General features: G+C 52.7%; 7 protein-coding genes across 7 annotated transcripts; 4 read left to right on the top strand and 3 right to left on the bottom strand.

The window, feature by feature from the left end:
• Window positions 1-11: 11 nt before the first annotated feature.
• DACRYDRAFT_90214 (uncharacterized protein) lies at window positions 12-3761 on the bottom strand (the record flags this gene model as incomplete). Its single annotated transcript, XM_040776950.1, has 7 exons — window positions 12-139; window positions 425-605; window positions 659-701; window positions 1591-1631; window positions 3096-3255; window positions 3308-3686; window positions 3737-3761. 7 exons carry the CDS (start codon window positions 3759-3761, stop codon window positions 12-14), a joined length of 957 nt encoding a protein of 318 aa, XP_040626480.1.
• A 2715-nt stretch (window positions 3762-6476) lies between these two features.
• On the top strand, window positions 6477-6771 carry DACRYDRAFT_40654 (uncharacterized protein; the record flags this gene model as incomplete). The annotated part of the gene is made up of 2 exons (XM_040774488.1): window positions 6477-6563; window positions 6610-6771. Coding segments are annotated over 2 exons (249 nt in total), but the record flags the coding sequence as incomplete, so codon positions are not given.
• Window positions 6772-7690: 919 nt separating this feature from the next.
• DACRYDRAFT_55465 (succinate dehydrogenase iron-sulfur subunit) lies at window positions 7691-8579 on the bottom strand (the record flags this gene model as incomplete). The annotated part of the gene is made up of 4 exons (XM_040775329.1): window positions 7691-7843; window positions 7895-8160; window positions 8219-8474; window positions 8553-8579. 4 exons carry the CDS (start codon window positions 8577-8579, stop codon window positions 7691-7693), a joined length of 702 nt encoding a protein of 233 aa, XP_040626478.1.
• A 470-nt stretch (window positions 8580-9049) lies between these two features.
• DACRYDRAFT_109677 (uncharacterized protein) lies at window positions 9050-13651 on the bottom strand (the record flags this gene model as incomplete). The annotated part of the gene is made up of 29 exons (XM_040768924.1): window positions 9050-9595; window positions 9645-9689; window positions 9737-9750; window positions 9808-9938; window positions 9988-10081; window positions 10131-10198; window positions 10248-10351; window positions 10401-10444; window positions 10493-10753; window positions 10801-10980; window positions 11026-11053; window positions 11103-11224; window positions 11277-11308; window positions 11357-11377; window positions 11432-11482; window positions 11530-11598; window positions 11650-11675; window positions 11726-11817; window positions 11866-11893; window positions 11929-11965; window positions 12020-12166; window positions 12221-12295; window positions 12350-12534; window positions 12584-12650; window positions 12700-12798; window positions 12853-13142; window positions 13192-13267; window positions 13315-13413; window positions 13464-13651. The coding sequence occupies 29 exons, from the start codon at window positions 13649-13651 to the stop codon at window positions 9050-9052; spliced, it is 3219 nt and encodes a 1072-aa protein (XP_040626477.1).
• Window positions 13652-14228: 577 nt separating this feature from the next.
• Window positions 14229-15209, top strand: DACRYDRAFT_109676 (uncharacterized protein; the record flags this gene model as incomplete). The annotated part of the gene is made up of 1 exon (XM_040768923.1): window positions 14229-15209. The coding sequence occupies one exon, from the start codon at window positions 14229-14231 to the stop codon at window positions 15207-15209; it is 981 nt and encodes a 326-aa protein (XP_040626476.1).
• Window positions 15210-17419: 2210 nt separating this feature from the next.
• DACRYDRAFT_109675 (uncharacterized protein) lies at window positions 17420-18534 on the top strand (the record flags this gene model as incomplete). The annotated part of the gene is made up of 2 exons (XM_040768922.1): window positions 17420-17811; window positions 17865-18534. The coding sequence occupies 2 exons, from the start codon at window positions 17420-17422 to the stop codon at window positions 18532-18534; spliced, it is 1062 nt and encodes a 353-aa protein (XP_040626475.1).
• A 2863-nt stretch (window positions 18535-21397) lies between these two features.
• Window positions 21398-24581, top strand: DACRYDRAFT_23672 (uncharacterized protein). Its single transcript, XM_040773336.1, has 3 exons — window positions 21398-21999; window positions 22053-23446; window positions 23496-24581. The coding sequence occupies exons 1-3, from the start codon at window positions 21550-21552 to the stop codon at window positions 24487-24489; spliced, it is 2838 nt and encodes a 945-aa protein (XP_040626474.1). The 5' UTR covers window positions 21398-21549; the 3' UTR covers window positions 24490-24581.
• Window positions 24582-24670: the final 89 nt, after the last annotated feature.

The following is a 24670-nucleotide window of genomic DNA, read 5'->3' as shown; positions in this document are numbered from 1 at the left end:
GAGATGTGAAACTACTGGCTGGAAGACGAGACCATGTCTCCTATATATAGAAAGGCTATGGGAAGAAGGAAATATGGTAGGTACGTTCCCGGATGTTGCGATTTTCTATTTCGTGGAGCTAGCAGAAGGTTGGATCCCGCTAAAAAGGTGTAAATAGGAACGATTGTCAATCAGAAGGAAGAACGAGTGCGAATGTTCAGAGAAGGAGAAACGGCTTGCTACGGGGAAATCGAAGGACGAAATCGCCAGTCTCACACACCCCTCGTATGTCCCTTAAACGGTGGCACCATCTCATATCCATACTGGCGTTCTGTTCTCCCATGTTCAGTCGCATACGGACTCACACCCGCCTCAGCCCTTCCTGCCGTCGGACGACTCTCCAGTAGCCTCCTACTCCGTCTCCTCCCACCGCCGCAGCACCCACAGCACCCGTTTCCGAAATCGCTATCTTCACCAACGAGTATCTTGGCTGGGTGCCAAATGTTGAATATCACTAAAGCGAGAAACATGGGCAGGGCGTCGAACACGAAGTAGAACACTTCGTGCGTAGTCACATAGTTGATGTAGCCCATAGAGAACTCAAGGATCCGGTAGATGATACGAATCTACACGTCAAACTCTCAGTCTGTGTCCTGTATCTAGGGGAAAGAATGCGCACAGTGATGAGCACCAACACCACGTACAACGTCCACATCAGCACTCTCCAGTTCGTCTGCCGCTCCGTGGTCGCCTTCTCTCTCAGGTCTCGGTGCAGCAACACGGCCACGACGAAGAAGCACAAGATGAACGTCTGTTGGAGGATGATGCCACCCGTGTATATCCACAGCCCGCGCTGGGTGACCGCTGGATCGCTGCTGACGGCTGAACCACCACCGGCGGCTTGGACACAGAAGGCACTGAGAGCGATCAGTATGGAATCCACTGTCTCTCGGGCGTGCAGAACGTACAGAATATCGCCACACACAAACACCAATGCCACGCGCTCTGCTCTGAGCCCCAAAACTCTCACTCCGGGCAAGAAATAATGCATCACCCTCGCTAAACACATGTACACGAAAGCGTTGATCCATACCGGGGCAAGGAGGACAAGCGGGGACGAAGCGAGGTAGAAGGTCCGTTTTGACTGGTCTTGCGTTGAGAGCGCTCGGGTGATGAGGCCGAGCAGCTCCCACGCGCTACCCATGATGACCACCCAACAGAATGGCTTGCGATACGCGACGGATTGGATGACGTGGGCGAGGGTGGTGATGCCGAAGAGAACGCTGAAGATAACGGCCGCTGCAGTGGACGCACAGTAGAGGTACTCGGCGTTGGGGTCGGTGACAGCTGGTAAACGCATAAAAATTTCATATGGCAAGTTTGTTTTTAGCAAGATGCGTACCGAGGCAATGCTGATCGGCCATCGTAAACGTCTAAGAGGCGACACTCTGGGAAGTAGTATCTCTTTGAGTGCTCGTTAGGAGTGAAGATGTTGGCTGTGGCTTTGGTTTTCTTTCGTTGCTGAAACTTTTCTGCCTCAATGGCTATGTATTTATACAGGTGGCATGGACGAGAGACCTAACCGGAAGGGTTCGGTTGGACTAGCCTGACGTTTCGAAGCCCTTCATGCCGCGTGCACGTTTAAGAAGTGACTGCGGCAGTTCTGCGCAACCACCATCTCCATTCCCGACATCCAATACGTTGGGTGCAACTTAGCGAGAGGCCGGGAGAATACGAATAATCGCTAGGACTCCTCCGTGCAACAGTATGCCATTCTTCTTTTCCTGCAGGGAAAACAGAGAATTCGCTGCGCAACGAGACCAGCTCAACTGCTCCATCACGGCCTTTTGAGCGGCCACTTTCATCGCTTCGTCAGATACAGCAGGTGGCCGGTCCGGAGTCGGTATCCATCTGACAAACACTATCCAGGCGGTGCCTGAGCATGACGGCGCAATTGACACAAGGAGGTGGGAGAAAGGGAAATTAGATGCTCAACTTTACCCTGGAAACTGAGAGTATAGTAACTAAGTTGTTCCAGGTATGCTGTCTTAGTAGAAGGCCCCGCAGCAGAGGCGGACAGTTACTCCGGCTCGGAGCGGCGCAGTCACTAATTCACAAAAACTTGCTTGAAGCAATTCGCAGATCGTTGATAGGTTCTCGCAATTCATCATGTTGCAATGGGGAAGAAGACAGGTATTTCGTCTATGAACCCAGGCGTAGAGGTGCAAAAACTGACCGACGTGACCGAGAGTTAGGGTATATAAATGACAAGTCGCGCGAGCTGCCTGAGATTATAATTCTGCAAGCCGAGCTATTATTCAAGTACGTACTGATTTGAGATAACGATGATATTGCTTGGCCAGAGCGGTCTGCTCCATCCAGGTAGATTACCTCTTGTCGGATGAGTGTCAAGGAAGAAGCTGCCATCTCTGAATGGGCTCAGCCACTTAGGGCCTTCTCAATCCATGCTCGCATCATGGAACCAGGAACACCGCAGCAAACGCCCGACGATTGTCTACCAAATAGATTTCATTGTGTAAAAAGTCCGTGCAGATTTCGTACATCGATGTATAAGTTCCGATATCCTCACTTCAAATAACTCGGCTATGATATGTTTCAGATTCCACCAATCACCCTAGTGAATCATTTTCTTCCATAATTGTCCGACATTTCGATGAAAGGATACTGACTTGACTGAGCTGAGACTCCATTTTCAAGATTTATTGGTAGCCCTTCAATTGTGGTCTTCCGACTGACTCTCTTGGTCCTTGGTCCGCAGCAACCGCAACATCTCCTCCCTTTCTTCTTTTCGAATTCGCTTCCAGGACCAACCAAGACACGGCCAGGATGCCAAACGCAAAAGATGGCCAACGCAAGGAACATTGGGGCCGCATCGAGAGCATAATAGTAAGCTTCATGCGAGGTGATATCGGTAATGACTACGCCACTTGAGTACTCAGCTATCCTGTAGCAAACGCGGATCTAACAAAACAGGATTAATGATAATTCTACGTACCAAAACAAAGGACATTTACCGTGATGAGGATAAGGACGCTGTACATTGCCAGCAATAAGGGGCGCCAGTGGGTTTCCCTTCCAGTGTCGCCCTTCTGGGCCAGTCGCATGTGGAAGCGAATGGCGATGGCGAAGAAGAAAAGGATAAACAATTGTTGCAATGCCACACCACCGGTGTACACCAATAAACAGATGCGGATGACATTTGGATCAGTTGCACTGTCAGCTGGAAGGCCACCACCAGCTTGAACGAGGAATGACCTGCCAGCAAATGAGACCTCGTTGTTGCGTTCTAAGTGAGATGAACACGTACGTGATATCACCCCATATGAAGATGACAGCTATTGTCTCCGCTTTGATGCCAAAAATCCTTTCGCCGGGTAGGAAGTAGTGCATCATTCGCCCCAAACACATGTACACAAACGCGTTGATCCAGATTGGTGCAAGGAGAATGAATGGAGCCGAGATGCTGACGAAAGTTGTTTGACTTTGGTTCATAGTGGTAAGAGTGCGGAATATGAGCCCCACCAGCTCCCATACGCTGCCCATGATGATTACCCAGCAGAAACGCTTGCGGTAGGCGATGGCTTCGCCGAAATGTACAATAGTGGTCAGACCATAGAGAACAGTAAATGCTATTGCGGCAGTGAAGGAAGCGCAATAAAGGTAAGCTGCATTCGGATCTGTGGGGGCTTTTCGATGTAAACACCTGCAATTTTTTCCATTCAAAAAGTGAACATACGAAGACAGTGCTGGTCCATTGTCATTTTGGCGAATGGCGCTTCTTGCGTGGGAATAATCAATAGCAACTAGTATTGATGGATTGTCGTGAACCGGATGCGAGAAAAGAGTGAAGTGAAGAACATCTCTTGGCCACAACGGTCAGGCTTTATGCAATACACCGGTGGTGAAAGTCCTCCAACAAGGACCAGGCACTGCGGCCATGTCTGCGCCCTGTACAAGTCCGTACAAAGCCGTGAGAAGAATCGCTAGGACCTTGGATGAGAGAACGACTTCTGTTCGTCGATGAGGGCCTGGACGAAAGTGATGAACGAAGAAGATGCTATGCAGCAATCCGCTCAGTCTACCTGATGGTGTTGTGTTGTTCTTGGGTCCATCAGGACATTGTTATTCAGCCCGTCCATACAGGGCATGCACTGGAAATAGCATATCCGCAGTTATATCCGGGAAAAGGCGTGATGGCGCCAGCGTCGTGCAATGTTGATACATGTTGAAAGGAAAAGAAGAATGGAGACCCTGGCTACGCAGGCTGCGACAAGCTGCGTCTCCTCACAGCCACATGAAACCCCCGATGGGGAATTCCGATCCCAACGGGCTTCCGAAGTTTTGGTGTTAGCCCCTGTGACGAGTTTGTCTGGGCCTCTCTTTTTGAAAGTGCTGCGACCTGTAACGCCGAAGGCCGAGCGCCCAACCCACGCTGCCATCACCTGTGTTGGGAGTGATTGGGATTTATTGGCCATACGCGCGTTGTCCTGGACCCAGCACCCAACACACTGCGCAGAAACGCTTACATGGCTGGCATTTCTCACGCAGCTTGACCCCGATCAGTGCTTGATCAGCATTATCATTTAGGTCTCCACATGTGAGGTCTTACTTCAAACTTCGTTGTTTTCCACCAGAGACAGGAAAGGGCGAATTGACCTCACGAATCTTCCGTAAAATAAATCTGACCGATGAACGATCTCCGAAGCTATCTCCCGCATAATACTTGCGCTTGTCATGCTTATGGAACGCCATGTTCAGGCCGGAGGCTCGAAATTGGTTATTGTTTCTCCGACGATGCAGAGCAAGACTGTACCCGGCACAGAGATCTCGCATATGATCTTCGACAAGGCACGAGGGTTACACGGTTGAATGTGGTAACACGCGGTAATACATTATTTCCGTCCTTGGGTGATCGTTGCAGTGTGAGATGACCGGACCGGGTTTCTGATTTCATCTTCACGGGTAACATATTGCCGACACACGCTCGACAACTGCGAGTCCACCGACTACTCCTACACGACAGGTATCTTCACAGACGTCTTCGCTGCCTGCTTTGATCGTCCCGGAAGCTGGAGGTTATGGGGAGCCGAGCCTATACATGATCGATGTCGAGTGCTGGGGCGCGTTCTCCTATGAGGCGTCTTCTTCAAAGCTGCAAGATCTCGCAAGTCACTCCATTCCCCTCCAAGTCGTTGAACGTTTTCGTCACAGCACTACATCAGGGATCTACAGCCGTCTAGTCTTGAGAGCAGGCAAATTCACTGTATGAATTTGTGAACGAGCTTCGAAGGGAATCTTGTAAATGCCTGGTTTTCTTGTTCTAGCCAATAGTGCGAATGACTTGACCAAAGGCCACGGCGGTCAGCTAGGGAAATCGTATGAAGGGACGTGTGTTGGACGATGTTCATGAAGCAATACATGCTTCCGGCATCGTGCCAGATGAAATGCCTCGGATTCGGAAGACGTTTCAGAAAGTATCCTGGCAGGATATTGGTATCCAAATATACCAGATTTCCATTCTCATTTGTGCTCCGAGCTCGAGAGTGACATTGGGAGACAGAAGGAGAGGCATGCTCGCCACCCTATAGCGAATCTTGTAGAAACAAATTCCGACATGCCGCAGCCCTGGCAAGGCCTAGGATGCTAGGCCGTGACGGTGTCGTGTGTGGGTCTTGAATCCTCAGCGTATGGAGTCTGGATAGAGCGACCCCGGTCCCGATATCCCGTAGCCGTCAAAGAAAAAAAAAATCCACTTTGCGATCCCGGGTAATTGACTATGCTCGAATCCGTTCCACAGGTGTCGCTCAGATGCATACTACAAGAGGAGGATCGGGATTGAACTTGGATGCGATTGAAGGGCTGAAAGGAAGTTTAAGGTGTTTGGTCCCATCACATCACGGTCGAGCTAAACAGAACCCTGACGGTCGAACTGGAACCCGAAGTTTCGTAGCACTTGCCGACAACCCGTTCACGCGGCTGCATGCTTTCTTCATAGCAAATGACCACTGCATGGCGGCGCCCGGGGCCACCTTCATACCAGCTCTCTCCATTAAAAAGAGCCATTAAGCCACTCCAGTTCACATACCCGCGCAGTATCTACAACCACATATTTTCCTACCATGCGGACGGGTTGGGCGAGTATGGCCGATGCGTAGACTTGGGGTACAGCAATGGTGAGTTTCGACCTCAGCTTTGAAGAGTGGTGTTTCTGATGGAAAGGGCATCAATAATCAGGAGATTCGACCGTCATACTGGGACATACATTTGTGGACGTGATCGGTCTAGACATTTCCAGGCCGCCACTTAAGACCGCCATGACCCGAGATTATCGTCGTCCGCTGAGAGGGACGATGCGGTTCTTCCAAGAGCAAGCAGAGAACATGCAAAGCATAGAGACAGAGAGCGTTGACATGATCACTGCCGGTGCGTCGTCTGCTCGTGCAAACCGAGTCTAGCTAACGTCAGAGTCGGATACAGCCCAATCTGCGCATTATTTCAAATATCCCGATGCATGGAGGGAGATCGGCCGTGTTTTACGTCCAGGAGGCACAGTGGCATTCTGGGTATGCCTGTTCACCTCGTTACCCAATTCACGCTCATGCAGCTCAGTCCTATCCCACGCTCATGCTACCAGAAGGAAAGAGATTCTCCGACCTAAATGAAAAACTGCTGCGATTCCTGCTCGGCACCGGTCCAAACCGGATCGGTCAATACTGGAATCCAACAGCCCGCGAAATCCTCTGGTCGCATTTTACGAAGCTCCCCCCGCCCCCGTCAGAGGTATTCGACCCCTCCACCCATCAAAAACGACATTTCCTCGGCTCACACTTTCCCAACACCTGGTCATCGACTACAGTCCGGTCCGAGCGCCTCCTATGCACACTCGAGGACGTCTCCTACATCGAGTGGGAACAGTGGGTGCGCTCCTCCGAGGCTGGGCAACAGATGCACCGACTCCAACCGGAAACGAAAGATCTCAGGAGGAACGACATCATCGGCCAGTTCTTTACCACGATCGTGCGCGATGCTGGGCAGATCATGAAAAGCAATGACGAGGTGTGGCTCGATTTGCCCCTGAACCTGTATCTGATCAGGAAGAGAAAAGTGCCGGGCTTGTCGTATTTGGGGCATATAGGCCAGGAGATTGGACGGGACGCTCCGCCTCAAATTGTGAACTCCCGTCGGGACCTGGTGGCCGAGAGCATAGAGGCACGCGAGGAAGTGGTCGCTGAGCTACAGGCGCAGGGTGATGAAGCAGAGCGGACAGAACCTGTACCGATTCCCACCAACCTCGATAACATCTCATCCCAAGAACCACGAAAAGACGACCAGCGGGAAATTGAAGAGACAAACCAGAAGACCTCTGGTGGTGTTGAGCCTACATCAGTTCAGGGAGAGAAAGGTGACAAGCCATAAATGAACAAGCTTCGCAAGGCTAGGAGAATAACATGGTCGCGCTTAAGAAAGTCGCACATCTGGTATGCGATCCTGCCCCACAAGATCAGCGGAGGAGACGACGGCGAGAGTGATGGTGACAGTGTGGCGGAGACAGGAAGATCAAGTGTTGGATAACTGGCGGCATATATTGTAGCCTATTTGATATCCTCGAAGCATAATACAACACAAGCGATGCCCTAAGTAGTTTTGCATCTCGCGTGTTCTCCCCAACTCTCCTCCCACGCCAGCGCGGTCAGTCAGCCGCGAGCTGGAGCTTGATGCGGGCGATGGCGTCGGCTGGGTTGAGTCCCTTAGGGCAGGTGCGCGAGCAGTTGAAGATCGTATGGCAGCGATAGAGGGACATCTCGTTCTGCAATTTCTCCTTCCGCTCTGCCTTGGCCGTGTCCTACCCAGACCAGTCAAGATATAACTCATCATCAGGCGTAGAAGAACATACACGAGAATCTACCAGCCACCTGTAGGTCGCGAGAAGCGCAGCAGGGCCCAAGTACTCATCCTGGTTCCACCAGTAGCTCGGGCAACTGGTCGAGCAGCATGCACAAAGGATACACTCGTACAACCCGTCGAGCTTGCGCCTGTCCTCTATCGATTGGAGATGCTCTGTCCCGTCAGGGGGGTTGTCGTTCTTCAACCAGGGCTCGACGGACTTGTACTGCTGGTAGAACTGGGTCAGGTCGGGTACGAGATCTTTGACGATGTACACTATATGCGGTGATACTGGATCAGATACAGACGTGGAGAGGGACAAGGGGAAACGCACGATGTGGCAGGGGGTAGATCTTGGTAGTCTTGCTCTGGTCCCTATCGATCCTGCACAAACAAGCAAGCGTATTCACACCGTCAATGTTCATCGCGCAGCTCCCGCAGATGCCTTCACGACAGCTTCGACGGAAAGTTAGGGTAGGATCCATCTCGTTCTTGATCTTGATCAGGGCGTCGAGGATCATAGGTCCGGATTGAGAGAGGTCGATCGTGTAGGACTGCAGAGTGGGCTTTTGGGCGGGTGTGTCGGGATCCTGGATGAGTGTTAGTTTGGGACTGGCAGCGCCTCCACCCAGATGAGGCAAGGATGAATGCAAGGGAATTGCACGTACCCAACGGTAGATTTTGAACTCCTTCATGTGGGGCTTCTTCGCGCTCACCGGCTGCTCAGCAGCAGCCACGGCCTGAGCGACCCTCTGTGAACTGGTGATGCCCCTTGCGAGGAGAGGCCTGACAATAACTGGGCGTGCGATACGTGCGAGGGACATGCTGCTGAGTCGGGTGTGGTGAGTTGGCCGACTGTGCGACGGATGTCGGCGACGAGGAGGGAGGGAGCGAGGAGAGGGACAGCGATGGTGAAGGGGGAAGAACCTCCAAAGACGGATAAAGGTTGGGCGGGGTCGTCGGAGACGACAATGGCGGGGTCAGGGAAAGGTAAGCCCGGTTGCACCCGAACCAATCAGAAGGTCAGGGTTATACTCCGCCGATTGATCCCGCTATTAAACCCCACACATCGATCGAGGTCAGCTTTGTATCAGTACAGTCTTCACTGCTCGTACAATACAATCATTACGACAGTCTTTAGGGTGAATGTCCTTGCTTTCTTATTCTACATGCTGCATTTCGTGAATAGGAACGTCACCGCTCCTTCAGGCACACCATCCATGTTAGTCAGTCGATTCTGACCCCCATCATCAGAGTCACTAGAAGCTTGGATCTTGTCCATGTCGATCTCCGTTAGGATCTTGCTCCCACGGGAAGATTCGCCTTCCCCAGTCTCGGCAGGGGTTTGCTTGTCGTACACACCGCGAATGACGTCACGCAGCACTGGATCCTTGATGCTCAGCCGTCCAGCTGGCCCCATACAGTTCACGTGCGTCCACTCGTCTAGGATGGCAAGGTCTTTCTTCATCTTCTTCGCTCTGGCAGTAATGTCCGCAATCTCCACTTGGGACGCGAGCATGAACCCGCGGTGGGGTGCTTCAGACACGGTATCTTCGTCCAGGACACCTTGTTCGTCGTCCTTCTCTTCCTTCTCTTCCCCATCCGAAGTATCCCCCTCGTCATTGACGAGCCTTGAGGCCGCACAGTCGCAGTCCAAGAGATCATGCGTGTGGCATGGTGTGTGGGTATGGATACGGAAAAGGTCGCGTAACTGAAGCAATTCGTGACAAATTCGAGCACAACACTGGTCTATCGCGTACCTCATCATGTGTGAATGAATCCCCCTTCGCTTTGCCATCACCATCCTAGATCAACGTCAGACAAGTCTTCACGCAAGTGGTGCATCTCTTACACCTGCCATCAATGCTGCAAGAATATGAGCGAAAGATCAATTAACAGCGCTATGGGATCACTTGCCGTTACTCAGACCAGTCTTGATCACCTGTCTCATGTAGACCTTCTCATCGATTGTGCCAACAGTCAAAAAGCGATATATGTGGACGGGCCTCTTCTGTCCATCGCGATGGATACGGGCCATAGCTTGCAAGTCGTGACTACGCACAGGTTTGCCGAGTTGCTGTTTGGAAGGAAACCCATACTCACGCGGGATTCCAAGAGCTGTCCAGCAAAATCAAGCGAGAGGCTCCGACGAGGTTCAGGCCCACACCTCCCGCCTTCAAGCTCAGCAAGAAAATAACTGCAAGAATATCAGCGGTGAATGCAAACAGTTGGGAGCCCTCATTCACAGCATTCCGCTTGATTGGTGCGGTTAAACGTCTGCACGCGTGAATCACGTTCGTTTTGGGGCGTAGTTCTAGAGGCGAGTTTGATCGATCGAAGCATGTAGGAGCAATTTCTCTTACCCATCCAAACGTTCTCGAGTCCATCGCATCTTCGTGCATATAGCTTCCACTACATCAAGCGTTTTGGTGAACTGCGACACGACAATCACCTTCTCCTCTGTTATCTACGGGGGAGGTTCAATATGCATTATTTTGCGATAAATATCACCCCACCTTGCGGACAGCATCAAGCAGGTTCATCAACGCGATGAGCTTTCCTAACCGGTGCTCGGTCAATTAAGACTCCTTCTCACAAAGGGGCTTACCACTGAAAGAGCTGTCGCTCTCTTCCATGTGCCGAGGCAAGCGAGACACTATCTCCTGGTACTCGGGCGCCCACTGACTTGGAGGCTTCGCAGTTGTCTTCAGCAAGACTGGACTGGTGCAGATCTTGCCCAGAATGCTCATCATTTCCAACGCCTGAGCCATTCCGTTCCGCAGGGCTCGGCCAATTGCTTGGGATGTAAGCACGCGCTGCATCAAATCTATTTGGACTTTTGTCGGCCGAATGAAAGCCACATATTCGTCTAGTGCAAATGAGGATGCTGAAGCAGGAAAGGGAGATTTTGCGTACATTTAGGAGGTAGGTACGACGTTAGGATATCGGCAGTTCTACGGAGCACGAAAGACTTTGCCGTTGACGACAGCTGACTGGAGCGAGCTTCGCCGATCTCCTTGTTCTTCTCTGTGCAGTTCGGCGCTCGTGCACGGACAATAGGTTGTTCGTAAATCCGCTTGAAGTCGTTGTACTGGCCTTTTCATGATGAGCGAGATCTGTGTGAAACGAGGTCGTCCTCACCTAAAAGGCCGGGGTTGCAAAACTCAGCCTAGTTTGCGTCAGCGCAATTCTGTCACTTCCTTCCCCGCAGTACATACCATAGACCAAAATTCAGACAGATCGTTTTGGATTGGTGTTCCGGAAAGTATGATGCGACGTTTCGTTTTCAGTGCAGTGAACATCTGCGAGGTCTTGTTATTGCTCGACTTTAACCGATGGCCTGGCGCATATATCCGGTTAGAAAAGGTTGTGCACACGCTTCCTGCACTGACCTTCATCGCAGATGATCAAGTCAATCATTGGGCTAGTTGGGGATTAGACGTGAACCTGTAGCCTGTTCCCGCAAACATACTCGGAATATACTAGCATATCACTATTGGATCGATTTCAGTTCACCTGTGGGCTGAGAGATCAACTGTGCACCCACATAACACTCCTCAATTTTTCATAACCGATAATGAGAACATCGTGTCCACGTCTGCAGATTGGATCGATACTAGCTCACAAGCGGAGGAGATTCCCTACGAGTTGAGGAATTGCTTGATCTTATTGGTTTCCTCTGCCACAAAAACGCCCATTCGATCGCGTCCAAGCCTACGGGTGTGGATTGTAAGAAACGTCGTAGCACCACATCGTCAAACAGACCATTTCCAAATCTCGCTCCGCCAATTCTAGAGGTGGGGCCTCAGCCAACGGACTTTGATACATCTCAAGCACTTACACCGACGAGAGAAACCGGGCAAACGATCATAGCCTTTCCGATCTCGCCCTTGTGGTGGTAAATAGGCTCTCGTGGACGATACGGAGTTTGTCCTTCAAGACGTGAGTTAAGTGTCTTACGTAAATAATATTTCTGCGTACTGAGAAGCGTCCACAGAAGTGCGATTGTCTGAGCAGTCCATCAAATTCAACGGGCCTTTTCACCTTATTGCTACTTGCCTGAAGCGTTTTGCCCAACCCCCTGCAATTCATCAGTAGAATAAGCACAGAAAGGGACTGACATTGGAACACTGACATCTCATCTGCCAAGATAGCGCCAAAGCCCTCGTGTCGTCTCATCCCCATGACTGCCTCATACATAAATATGACACCTTCCCTCTGATGAGGCCTAAGCTTGGTTGCCAACACAGGATCGACTACAACATCCTCGATGGTATAGCCGCTGTGGAATGGGTTCAGTGTACCACAGTAGATTCCGAAGATCGACATATCTCACCTCTTCCCTGCTCTGGTCTGATGCGCAGGGGTTGGACGAGGCAAAACCAAGGCTCCCGCTTGGTCTGGATCGTGACTGTCCATGGCTCAGTTCAATGGATAGGTGGCAGTAGAACAGATTTGAGTTCACAGAGGTCCATCCACTTTCGGAGTGAAGTTTGTCCGGGCCCGGGGTGCGCCTACCTTGATAACAGGGGAGTGGTGCTTCGGAACGGACGGAGAGTGGCGGGGACCCTCCGGCTCAGGTTCTGGGGGAGGAAGTCCACTGCATTGCTGATGGAACTCAGCCTCGGTGATGAGATTGTCGATTTCAACCTGTCGCGGCTTCATCAGCTGGCACGAATTTGAACATCGCCGACTGCACCTCTTTGCCCCCTATAAACATGAGACTTCCTTCAAGCCAAGCCGCATCCCAAGTCGCAGTTCCCAAACTGCTTCAGGTAAATTCGCTTAGAAGTGCATCGATGGAGTACTACGTACATTCGTCCTCCCGCCTCTTGCATCACACCCCGAGTTCCTGTCACTACCAAGTATGCATCACCATCCCAGGTCTTGTGCTTCTTCGTTTGTGGTTTACGCCTGTTCCCGTTGTCAGCTGCAGAGTACTTGATGGAGGACGTATCTGCCGCTTACCAATTGACCGTGTAGTACCGCACAACCTTGTAGTCAGCATCCGTGGGATGATCCATCGGTTTCACGCTATTTTTTGATTCCATTATTGTTGGTTTTCGGGTGGGTATAGCCAGTTTGGCACCAAGAGGAGCTGCGGGCTTGGAAGAGCCTCCTACGGATGTGCGAGCAAGGGGCTTTGGCGCTTGGAAACCCTTCGAAGGTGGTGGGAGTGGAATAAATGAAGTGGAAGAAGATCCGAAGCATCGTCCAGAGAGGTATTCCTCTTTTTGGATGGCGGTATCTATTTCGATCTACTCTTGTTGCAGGTGAACCAGGCGAGCGTTCCGACTCCGTACTCACGTCTTTACCGCCGACCGAGAGAGACGCTCCAGGTTCAATAACCCCTGTTCTCTGTGAAATGACTCCTGTGCTAATTCTGGGCAGGGTCAAGTAGGCGCATATATGCTCTTCGGGACGACTCACATCTTATTATCCTGATCCCGAAGTGTCATTTTGCTACCGCAAACAACCAGTACCCCATCACCGTCCCAAGTTTTATTCTTCTTGAACTGGGGTTTACGCCTAAGAGTGAGATATAAGGCATGATAGGGATAACGTTTGCTTGTCCATACCATACTACATTCCAGTACGTTTCTTCCTCACCGGAGGTACTAGGAGTATTTGCTAACTGGTATGGTACGCTGTTCGCAACAAGTACACCGAGCGGATTACGTCCTGTTACAGGTTTCTTGAAAATCAGCGACTCGACGTTCTCATCTGACTTTCGCTTTGAAGGTATTAGTGACTTGTAAGTAGACATGTTGGTGGAAGGCAAGCGACGCGTCCTTCATTTCGACGCGCGTCCCATTTCGGGAGCAAGTGACACGTCATCATGTGACATCACATGATGCGGACATACACCACCAACCGGCAGGATACTGCCCTTTGGCCGCGTTGTAAATCTACCAGCTATTCCGTACGGGCAAATCGAAAGTGTCTAATACTCGCTGGTCAGCCTAGCTGAGCCTGGATGGACTTCTTTCCCGTGGTCGAATGCTTCCGTTATCTCTACTGGTCCAGAGCCAACGGGAAAACACTTTGGCCTCTCCAAACACCAATGTCAATCGACGTGCTACCAGACGACGTATTATACCTCATATTTGAAGCTGTCAGCCTAAGTGGCAGCAAACCCTGGATGCACAAACATCCGCTCGTGCCAATTCCCTATGTATGCAGGAGATGGAAGGTACGTTTTTGCATCATAGTGATTGTTGTCCGTGCTATATTGGTGTCAGTTCGTAGTTGACAGTCTGATGTACGTCGACATCTGTTTTAACACATGCGGAGGCATGCATCGTTTGCTACGTCACGTGAAAAGCAACAGCGATGCAGCGGCCATGGTCAGGCTGACCACCAAGCAGTTGTGGAGCCCGGTAGACGTCGAGGAAACGGAATTTGGCTTCCAGTTCCCAGTCGATACGCCGGCCCTTATCGAGGTCTTCATGTTAGCAAATGCTCTGGAAGTGGCCGAACTTCGTTTTCCGATGCCTCCAGCCTGCGTGGCCGCGCTCCTGGAAAGTTCTTCGTCGACACTCGTTCACCTGGAGATCGAGACTGGGTTTGAGAGGTTCACGTCGCGCAACATCTCGATGCTCCGATGTCTTTCCCGGTTACGGGAACTGAAGATCACCTTTAACTGGGATGATGGAAACGACAGCAATGCAGAGCCGATTCCGCCCGTCTTCCTTCCGCAAGTGAAGATACTGAACATAGGATTCTTCGGTGGATGGCACACATGTGCCCATGTTCTTGGCGCCTTGCGAATTCCCTTGTTGCTCTCGGTTACCTTGAGATTTTATCTTCGGGACAGGGTCGAGATCCCGGTTGGTGTAGTGCACGGCTTCCTGAACAGGCACAGTGCCACTATCCAAGAATTCACGATCACGCCGTCGTCCACTTTACAACCGTCCTTCATCTCACTGCTGAAGAGCCTTCGTTTGCTGTCGCTACCCTGGATAAGCACGGCACCCGACCGATCGATCCTGCAAGTTCTACCGCCAACCTTAGCTGAGCTCCGCTTGGATATCCACCCACCCGAGGATACCTTCGCCGAGGAACAAAATGCCTTTTTCGAGGAGCTTCTCAGAGCCTCCCTTCCATCCCTCAAGACTATCCATGGTTGGTCGGGCTGGAATGTCCTGCTCTGGAAAAAGTTAGAGGACAATCCAGATAAACAAGAGCCAACGACCAGGAAGCTGTTTGAGATCGCCCGCGCATTCAGACTCAAGGGCATCGAGCTCCTCGACTCCAGTGGTGAGACATACTCTGATGCCACGAGAGACACAGATACGGATCGAGCTCCTCGACACCAGTGGTGAGGCATACTCTGATGTCACGAGAGACGCAGATGTGGAAGGTTCATAGAAGCTCCCCGGACGACAAGTGACGTCGCCTGGGTTAAAGTTACTCTCCAACCCTTACCCCGATATACATGTATACAGTGGTACGCCTCTCAGGAATTGTAGAACATATTGCTAAATCTCCAACGAAAGGCATATCAAACCGATCTCCATACGCCCCTCATCCCACGTGATCTACTTCCTCACCAACCACCCTTGATCTCTAACGTCTCCTGCTTTGACATAAGCGCGAGAAGTCAAGGTAGCCTCCGTACGTGGTGCTCGAGATTGAGAACAAGACACTCGAATCGCGCTCCCATTCAGGACAAAGGAAGCGGCACAAAGGCAAGAACAAGCAGCGGGACAAGCCAGGACTGCAACACCTGAACGAAGCGAACAACACCCCGCCGCCCATCGCCGCCCGCACCCGTCACAACTCATCGTCAACCTCCTTGTGGATTGATGCCAGCTCAGCACTTGACAACCATCGCATCGCAAGTTGAGGCTGTGTACCGCCCCGGTCGGGCCGACCGACCAGACTGACGAAGCACGCAGCCCGCAGCTGCTCATCGTGCACGAGATCCAAGCTGTACATGAGACCCGGCGGCCGGGAGACATCAAAGCCCAACATTAATATTTAAACGCCCAGGTCACAACAACGTTCAACGCCGCTGACGCAAAGGCCAAAGATTTCTCAGCCTGTGTATCGCCCATCACCGCCGGCCGACCCTCCGAAGGGCCGAAATCCGACACACGTGCTCCCTGGCACGGTGGCTCACGTGCGCTTTTCCCAGGGTACGTCATCCTCCTCGCCTCTGTTTGTCCTTCCTGCGGCCGCGTGACCTGTGACAACGTAAACACCCATCTCGCAGTTTGGGACTGTATGGTGTTCCTGTATTTCTGGAGCTTGCATACCGGAGGTGCCTGAGACGTGTACTCGAGCGTGGATCTGGAACTCCAGCTGCTATCAACATATTGCGTTGAAGAAGGAATGTGTTTAATATCGCTACGTAATGAAGTACATGACAGGGTTCGATAACCGGCTTGCGTGAACATTAATATTGTTGACACTGGTGCCCGGCTCGGGGACGGGATGCCGATGGCGATACGCAGCCTGCCCGAGGTTTGTGGGGGTGGACCGGTGGCTGGGCCGGGTTACGACTGCGGGTAGGGGGCGAGCAGCAAATAGGGAAGCGGGCGCGCTCCTGCGTTTAGCAGGGCACTGCGATGCTGCAAGCGAGCGAACGTTCTTGGTTGGATGGCTTGGAATGCCTCGTTGTTCGAGGGAAGGATCAGGGTATCCACCTGGAGATTGATTACAGTGATCAGGGTTCTGCGCCTACAGTCCGTCTATAAACTATTGTCAACTTTTTTTTTCTTGGACGGGTTGGAATTTGGTCGGTGATAGGGGAGGGGTCAGGGTGCTCCCCATGCTTCCCAGGGGTAAATAGAGACGCATGGGACGGATGTTATCAGGGCTCTGGAGCGGCATGGTCGGAAGAAGGGTTGGAAGCGAGTTTCCGGAGTTGGTGGATAACGTGGAAGGGAATATGTGTGGTGATAGGGTGATTGTTGGCCAATAAGCGTTGAGTATGTGAAAGGTGAAAGCTAGGGGGAAACGGGGGAAGTGATAAGCCGGATGGATGGAAGTGTCCTGTGCGGTTTGATGTGATAATATTGTGTGAGGATTCGCAGTGATGTTCCTCCTCGGCGGAGGTGAACAATGTCGGAGGCAAGTGATACTGTGCAGGTGATCAAAGACGCACGATGGCGGAATAATAGGGACAAATCCATAGTCTAATTAGAGAGAGAGAAATGGGTCTGGGTGTTCATCTGGTGACCCACTCTCTCCCCCTCCCATTTTGGTACACATTCCCCCCTTGGGTCAACTCCCGCGAATTTCGAAATTTCGGTTCTGGGAATTATTGGACACCTTCCTCACTCCCCCTTGCCCCTCCCTCACCCTCTCTTCCTCACCACCACCACCGTCGACAACGTCCTCATCAACGACGACCACCTCGACACCCCTCACTGTAATCTCTCTTATCTACGATCACGAACGAACACAGACGATCACTCCCTCCTGCAGCGCATACACTGACTGCGTATCCGTCAGTTCCCCCAATTACGCTCTCATCCTATCTACCTGTCCCTCCTCATCCACCCCAACGCTGAACCCATCCAGCACCATGACATCCCCCTTCAGCGCCTTACATGACCTGAGCGCACTCGCATCCACCCTCTCCCCCTCCCCCCTCGTTTCCGCTGCTCCCGGACCAGCTTCTCCCATCCCCATGCACTCTCAGTCCGCATCTCATGCCTACCCTCCCCGTTCCTCCTACACCCCTCCCTCAGAGGCATCCTACTCCTCCACTCCCTCCCTCTCCTTCTCCGCCTCCGTACAAGGTACATCTCCCTACGCACCCAGCCTCGCAGGCTACGCCACCGCCAATCCCGCCCCTGGCGGACTAGCAGCGGCAGCGGGAAAGGAGCACAGGAAGCACAGAAGGCAGAGCAGCTCGTCGGGTCACAAGCGCAGGCTCAGCGATGCGAGGGATGCGCTCAGTATGACACGCGCTTTGTGAGTTATCCACAGCGTGACTGGTCTGTGCTGACACATCCCTGCGACTCTAGCATGACCGCTGATTCTCCCCCTCTCGGACCCACACTCACCTCTCAGAGTGTACCAGCGACGAGCTACCTCTCTGCTCGTGGTGGATCGACGACCAAGCGCGAATCTAGCAAGTCGAATAGCGACGACGGTGCCGAGCTGATGCCCAAGGACTCTGCAGGTAAGAAGCTGTACATCTGCGACGACTGCCAGAAAGTCTACAGGCATCGCTCGTGCATGGACAAGCACCGCTGGGAGCACTCGCCTCAGTGGCTCCAGAGCTCCAAGTTCCTCCTCAGCAAGCATCAACAGGTACAGCTGCTTGAGGCTGCCACCATCCTCAGCCACCTGTCTGCACCGAGCCAGAGCTTGCCGGAGGATAGGTCTCTGTGGCCCAAGTACCTCGCAGAAGTCACTACTCCTGTTGGTAGCGCTCCCCAATCTGGAATGGGCCGTCCCGCGCATGCCAGCAAGTGGTCTGTTCCCTCCAACGGTCGAAAGAGCGTCTCCGCGTACGACGGCGAGTCCGTCCTGGGAGAGATCGACATGGATGACGCGAGCGAAGACCTGGACGTCGTTGGCGGCGACGGGGATGACCGTATGAGCATGGAAGACGACGACGAAGAGACCGAGGACGAGATCGAAGTTGTCAGGCCCTGGACGGGCGTTGGCGGCTTAGAGATGGAGCTCTGAGTGAGTGCCTCTCTCCGCTATCACCATCAGGCATAGAGACCGATATATGCGCAGAGGACCACCCAGAGCGCATACACACATCAATACCCTCGCATCCGACCACCTGCACCTGTTCTCCGAACCGAAGAAATGACCCGAACTGAACCGAATTGAACCCAACTGAAATTCCAACTGAAATTGAATGCCTGGAAACCACTGTATTACTACCTCTACGCACGCGAAACCCCCCACCTCGACTGAACTCGACTGGTAGCTTCTGCCCTGGTTGTCCACGGACGACCTCCGACCATCCTACGTCCCGTCCCGTCTTCCCAAACCTGCAGCTCGCCTCCATCCCCACATCCACCTTTCCCTTCCGCTCCGAACCGTGTACACCAATCATCAAGAACCGGACACTTTACGCCTCCTCCCCTTCCTTTCCTGCCATCTCGCAGGACGGGAACGGCTTCCCGCCCCAAGGGCAGTTGTACGACCCAGCAGCCATCTGCTGTTCCTCTATTTCTCCGCGGTCGAAAAACTCTTGGATATCTGTACGACCAGGGCGATGCCACCTTCCACTTTCCTTTTTATTCCTATCCATCCTATATACCTGTCACTCGGATCCTTTCCTCATTCTCTGCTTCTCTGCTTCTCTGTGCTCTTTCCTTGTTTTTCTCCTTAGCTGTGTTTGTGTCGCTGTGTGCAAGAGTAGGACGCTGGCGTACGTCACCCCATACACGTAGGGAGCGTACGCCAAATATGAGTGTAGGTCTACGAAAGGGGAAAGTAGCTTGTTAACCATGTACGTACGTGTTCGTAGGAGGGTGGGGCTGGGGGAAGCGGCCCCCCGGGCCGGATTGATACCTGGGAAATGAAATCAGATGTATGTAAATGAAGCTGTCCTCGTGTGTGATGTGATATGATGATAGGATTGATGGAATGGAATACCACTGATTTCGGCGTGCTGGAATGGAAGGATGGGAAGGGAAGGCTGGGATCGGCGGCACAGGGCCCCGGTGGGCCTATCAGGAGAAGGGAAAGAAGTAGGGAAGAGAAGAGCTAGACGAAGGTGGAAGGTACGGCAGGAGGCAGAATAGGTGTACAGGAGGAACGTGCAGCTCTCTACCCACAGGGTAGCTACCCTGCCGTGCTGGCAGGGGTTGCTTCGCTGTCAAGTCTGGACGTGGGCAAGCCTCTTTGCCCGAGCCCGAGGCGCACGTTCAGCACCGGCAAGGATGTGAGAAGTCTGGGTCTAGACTCTCGACTTGCCAGCTGGCGAGAGCTGAGATTTCCGCCTGTGGAGTGGGACGTTATACGTTGGAAGCGGAATGTTAGGGATTGTGTGAGGAGAAGGGTATTAGAGAGATTACGTCATCTATTGTCCTTTGTTGATATTGTCAGACCCTGGAGGGATCTCTTGTGTGGGCTGGGTTGCTGCTGGCTGGTGCTGGCAGTATGGCGAGGACAAGACTAGGAAGAGATGGGATTTGGGGATCGGCAGTGGTGAAGAGTTTATGAGGGCTTGTTGATGCCGGACGAGAATTGTGGAGGGGAATAGGATGCAGGGTATGGTGAGCTAAAGTCGGGGTTGGCTTCTTGCCAGTTGAGCCTCGTCCCATCAGATCGGAGGGCGGGATAATGTTCTTTCCTCGTCCCCTTCTCTCGTGATGCCCGAGTAAATTTGACCCTCTTGATCGATAATTTCGATGTCTCTGCGTTTCATTGCACGCGCCATAGCGAACCATCTGACTGCATCTGGCAGAGTCTTGTTTGCCTCTAGAAATCTCCGGTCTAAGCATTCGCTGTCTGTAAGAACCTGCACTTGAAGGCTCGGAAGATTGGATCTGAGAATGGAACGACAGAACTCCTATCCGGATGCTGAGGCGTTCCAAAGGTCATGCATATCATTTGGAGATGAACGTGGATGTCGACGAGAGTCGCGGGCAAGTGATACGGGATTGATGGAGTGGCCATAATATGTATGAAGTGCAGGTGACGCAAGCCATAAAGCGGTGAGATGAGTGTAGGTAAATCCAAGCCGAGCCCCGATGACAGCATGAATCTGCGGACTGTGGCTGCCTGTCGGCCGAGAAAGTCCTTGACCATGTGAATGGGACCCAAATCGTAGCACGGAAACGGGTATTTCAAAGCCACCGAGACCAATGCAGGGCCTTGCAGACCACGAAGAAAGACGTCGGATTCCAACGAAACGTCGACATTGATTGAGTGAGTTCAGTCGGGGAAGAAGGATTGGCGGGTGTCGGTCGCAGGAACCTCCCCCGAAGGTGATCGTCACGTGCCGTAGCTGGACAAGACATGGCAGCATCGAAGCATTGCGCTCGTTCAATGTGCTGAGTGTCGCGTAGATGTCCATATGTACAAGCGTTGGCCAAAAGTGGTCAAGGATGACAGCCAAGCCTTCTGCAGCCGTGCGGAACCCGAGCTACAGTACTTCTAAAGCTTTCGTCGAGACAAGGACCTCAACAAGATTTGGGATATCATCCGGTAATTTCCCCTCTCGGCCCCAGGTCTAGAAGTATATCGAGCTCCATAATGGCTTCGTTATTCGCCTGCCCATGTCCACAGCATCAGTGCTGTTCCTCAGGTGTTGAGCCAAGCCGCGAAAACCTTCCGGTGTGAGAAACCCGAGATGGACGTAGCTGAGCTTGTCAACCAATCAAAAGTTTGAAATATGATGTATAAGAGATCGTCCGAGAGTATGTGAATCGTCATAGCAGCTATGGAATGTGATTTGCTTAGTATGCAGTTTGTGTTGGAGGTGATGGAAGTCGCGTCCGAACAGCGTGTGATGTGGCTTACGTAATCCATCGATGGATTTCTTCTTTCCTTGATGCAAGAGTCGGTGACTCGCCGACTGCTCACTCTGACTCGTATTCTCCAGTAACCGTGGCGCAATTATTAAAGCTCAAAATATCTCACTGGTTGGTTGTATCTACCAGGCCCATCTATACCTGTTCTCCATTCAACCCATCACAATTTTGCAGGCAAAGTCATACCCCGAGCAGTACAACCAAAATGACAACTGAACCGCTTCCAACACCCCATCTCTCCCCGGCTGTTGAGCATGTACTCCAGGCGCGAGATCCCACCAAAGAGCTCATATCTGAGTTACGTGGTATGGCGATCGACGAGCCAAAGCTTGTAAAAGCGACGCAGCAGAAAGTGCACCCTCCTCGCCCGGGCGCACCGCCTGCCCCCGCGAACGATCCCCCCGCACCGGAGTTCATCACGAGCTGGAAGATGCTGGAACATCTCTATCGACAGTCTCCGTGTCCCTTTCCAAGCTTAGCAAGAGGGCTGTTTACGACGTGGACCAGCGAGAGTGGTGTGCCAGAGCCGAACATTAAGGGTGAGAAGAAGGGTCAATACAGGGAGAGAGTCAAGGATGAGGTGGGAGGGACATGGAGGATCGTTGCTCGCGGATATGATAAGTTCTTTAATGTGGGCGAAGTGGGATGGACAGAGGTGCGTATTTCTATCAAGTGTGCATATATCCTCGTTCACACCCAACACCACAGTGGGGTTCTCTTGCTGCGAACACCGAAGGGCCGTATGAACTTACGCTTAAGTCGAACGGTTGCCTTATTCTCGTTGCCGCCCTTACCCCTTCTCGTCTTCTCGTTACTTCAAAGCACTCTCTCGGTACCCGAAAAGCCAAGGGATCTGTCGCAGAGGATGGCAACGAAGCAGAAGCGAAGGACGATGAAGAAGAACTAATGGAGACACCTGCGAATGGATCTTTGGGAATATCTCACGCAGAGAGAGGCGAGGAGTGGCTATATGCGCACTTGAAGCGTGTAGGGAAGACAGAAGCAGACTTGGCGAAGGTGCTGTGGGAGAGGAACATCTCTGCTGTAGCCGAACTCTGCGATGACTCATTCGAGGAACATGTTCTGCCGATCCCGACCGATCTCATTGGACTGGTTCTGCATGGTCTCGTCCCCAATAGCCCGTCTTTCCAGAGCTTGCCCGCCCATGAGGTCGCTGACTTTGCGCGCCAGTGGGGTTTCCGACCAACCCAGATCGTCACGGTCAACTCGATCAAGGAGGTGATGGACTTCTGTAGGGAAGGAGCGAAGAAAGGCGAATGGGAGGGAATCGGTGTTGAGGGCTGGGTGGTCCGGTGCCACGTGCACGATCCGAACGTGGGCAAGACAGATGCAGTCGATGAATTGGCAGATGCGGTTGCTAACCTCGTGATTGCCGATCCTGGCGATGCGCCTGTCAAACAAGACAAGAAGGGCAAAGCAACCAAAACTCCGCCATATCCCCCCGGAGCACCATTCTTCTTTAAGGTTAAATTCGAAGAGCCATACCTGATGTACCGCGAATGGCGCGAACTTACGAAGGTCCTGCTGCCAGTAATCGACGGTGCTCCTGTGGAGGGAGTACCGGAGACCCAGAATTCCCGCCATGCACGAGGAAAGGCTGCGGCTAAGCCTGTGAAAATTGGCGACCGTTTCAAGCGCCGCCCGGAGACGAGAGTCTACCTCAAGTGGGTGCTGAAGGAGATGTTATCGCACCCTGGCCTGTTCCGCAACTACCGCTTCAATCGGGGAATCATCGAGACGCGTGAGAAATTCCTGGAGTGGGCGGCGACGCCCGGTGAAGGGAAAGAGATCTGGGAACGGGAGGTGGACAGGACTGTCGGCCAGGCAGCGACAGAGCCGGAGCGACATCTCGAGGAACAGAAAAAGGCAGCAGAGGAGCCGAAACACTGGAAGAAAACGATTATTGTGCCTGTCGCTATCCCGGGTTGTGGCAAGACGAGTGTCGCTATCGCGCTGAAAGAGCTGTTCGGGATCGGGCATACACAGAGCGACGATGTCAAGACGAAGAAGGCCACTGGTCCTCAGTTCCTCAAGAATATCACAGCGCTGTTGGAGACGAACGATGTAGTTTTTGCAGATCGGTGTGTGATCCCCTGGTATCGTCCAGATACGAACTGACTATCTCGTCAGGAACAATCACCTGGAGCAACATCGTCAACAGCTGCGTGAGGTGGCGGAAAAGTGCCCCGGCGGTCCCGCACGCCTTGTCGCCTTAAACTGGGGGAACCCCGCCGTCCCAGTATCGACACTTCACCGGCTGATGTCCGCGCGTCTCCTGGCCCGGGGCGAGAACCACCAGTCCCTGCGCGCTAAGAAAGACGATTTGAGCTTCCACGAGGACGTGCTGTGGAAGTTTATCAGTTCTGCAGAGCCGCTTGATGAGGACGAGGTGGATGAGGCGGTTATGATGGACCCGAGAGACGAATTGGAGGGGAACATTCGGCGAGCGGTGGAGTTACTCGCGCCTATAATGGGCTGGGAGATGCCGACCGATGAAAAACTAAAGGCGGCGATTGAGGTTGCCCGGGATTATAAAGCTGGTGCACGGACGAAGGAAGACGCCGAAGCGGGGAAGAAGAAGAAAGTCCAATATTATGCGATCCTTGCGGAGCTGGACCTGCCCGCATTGCTCGGAGCATTGCTCACCGCGAAAAGCGTCGACCCTGGGCTCACCAAGTTCTGGGAGCATCTCACGAGCACAGGGAGGGTGAACAAGCGCCCACATGTTACCCTTGTTCATGCGAACGACGATACAATCCCTGAGAAAGCGACGTTCTGGGACGCGTGTGCCCAGGTGGCATCGTCGCCTACTCCGCCGAGGTACGAGTTTGTCATCTCCCATGTGTTGACAGACGGGAAGGTCATGGCGCTCGTCGTTGACCCGGACTCTGTACGTGTGCAAACACAAGGCGGATCCGCAGAGTGGCCCAGTGGACCGGGATGGGACGGAGACAGAGTGAAGATGCTGCATATTACTGTGGGCACGCAGGGTGATAAGGTGAAGAATGTCGAGGGTGGGAGGCTGGTGCGCGCATGGAGGGAGGGGAAGACGGGAGGTGTGAGTGTCTATGCGTTTGAGGAGGGGAAGAAGGTTCGTGGTGTGCTCAAGGGGTTCTCCTACTGAGCCGTGCGGCATCGTTGAGCTGGTAACGCCCCACTTCCTGTCTCACGATCAATAGAAAAAATGTAATCTTCACGCATGTTTCCATACCAACACCGATAGCCAGCACCGCAATTCATCCCCTGATGCCATCCATCCATATTTTCTCCCCCAACAATGCATTAGTGCCAACTTCCGAACCATC

Source organism: Dacryopinax primogenitus, assembly GCF_000292625.1.
Source record: "Dacryopinax primogenitus strain DJM-731 SS1 chromosome Unknown DACRYscaffold_15, whole genome shotgun sequence".
NCBI lineage: Eukaryota > Fungi > Basidiomycota > Dacrymycetes > Dacrymycetales > Dacrymycetaceae > Dacryopinax > Dacryopinax primogenitus.
This window is presented reverse-complemented; position numbering and strand designations above follow the sequence as displayed.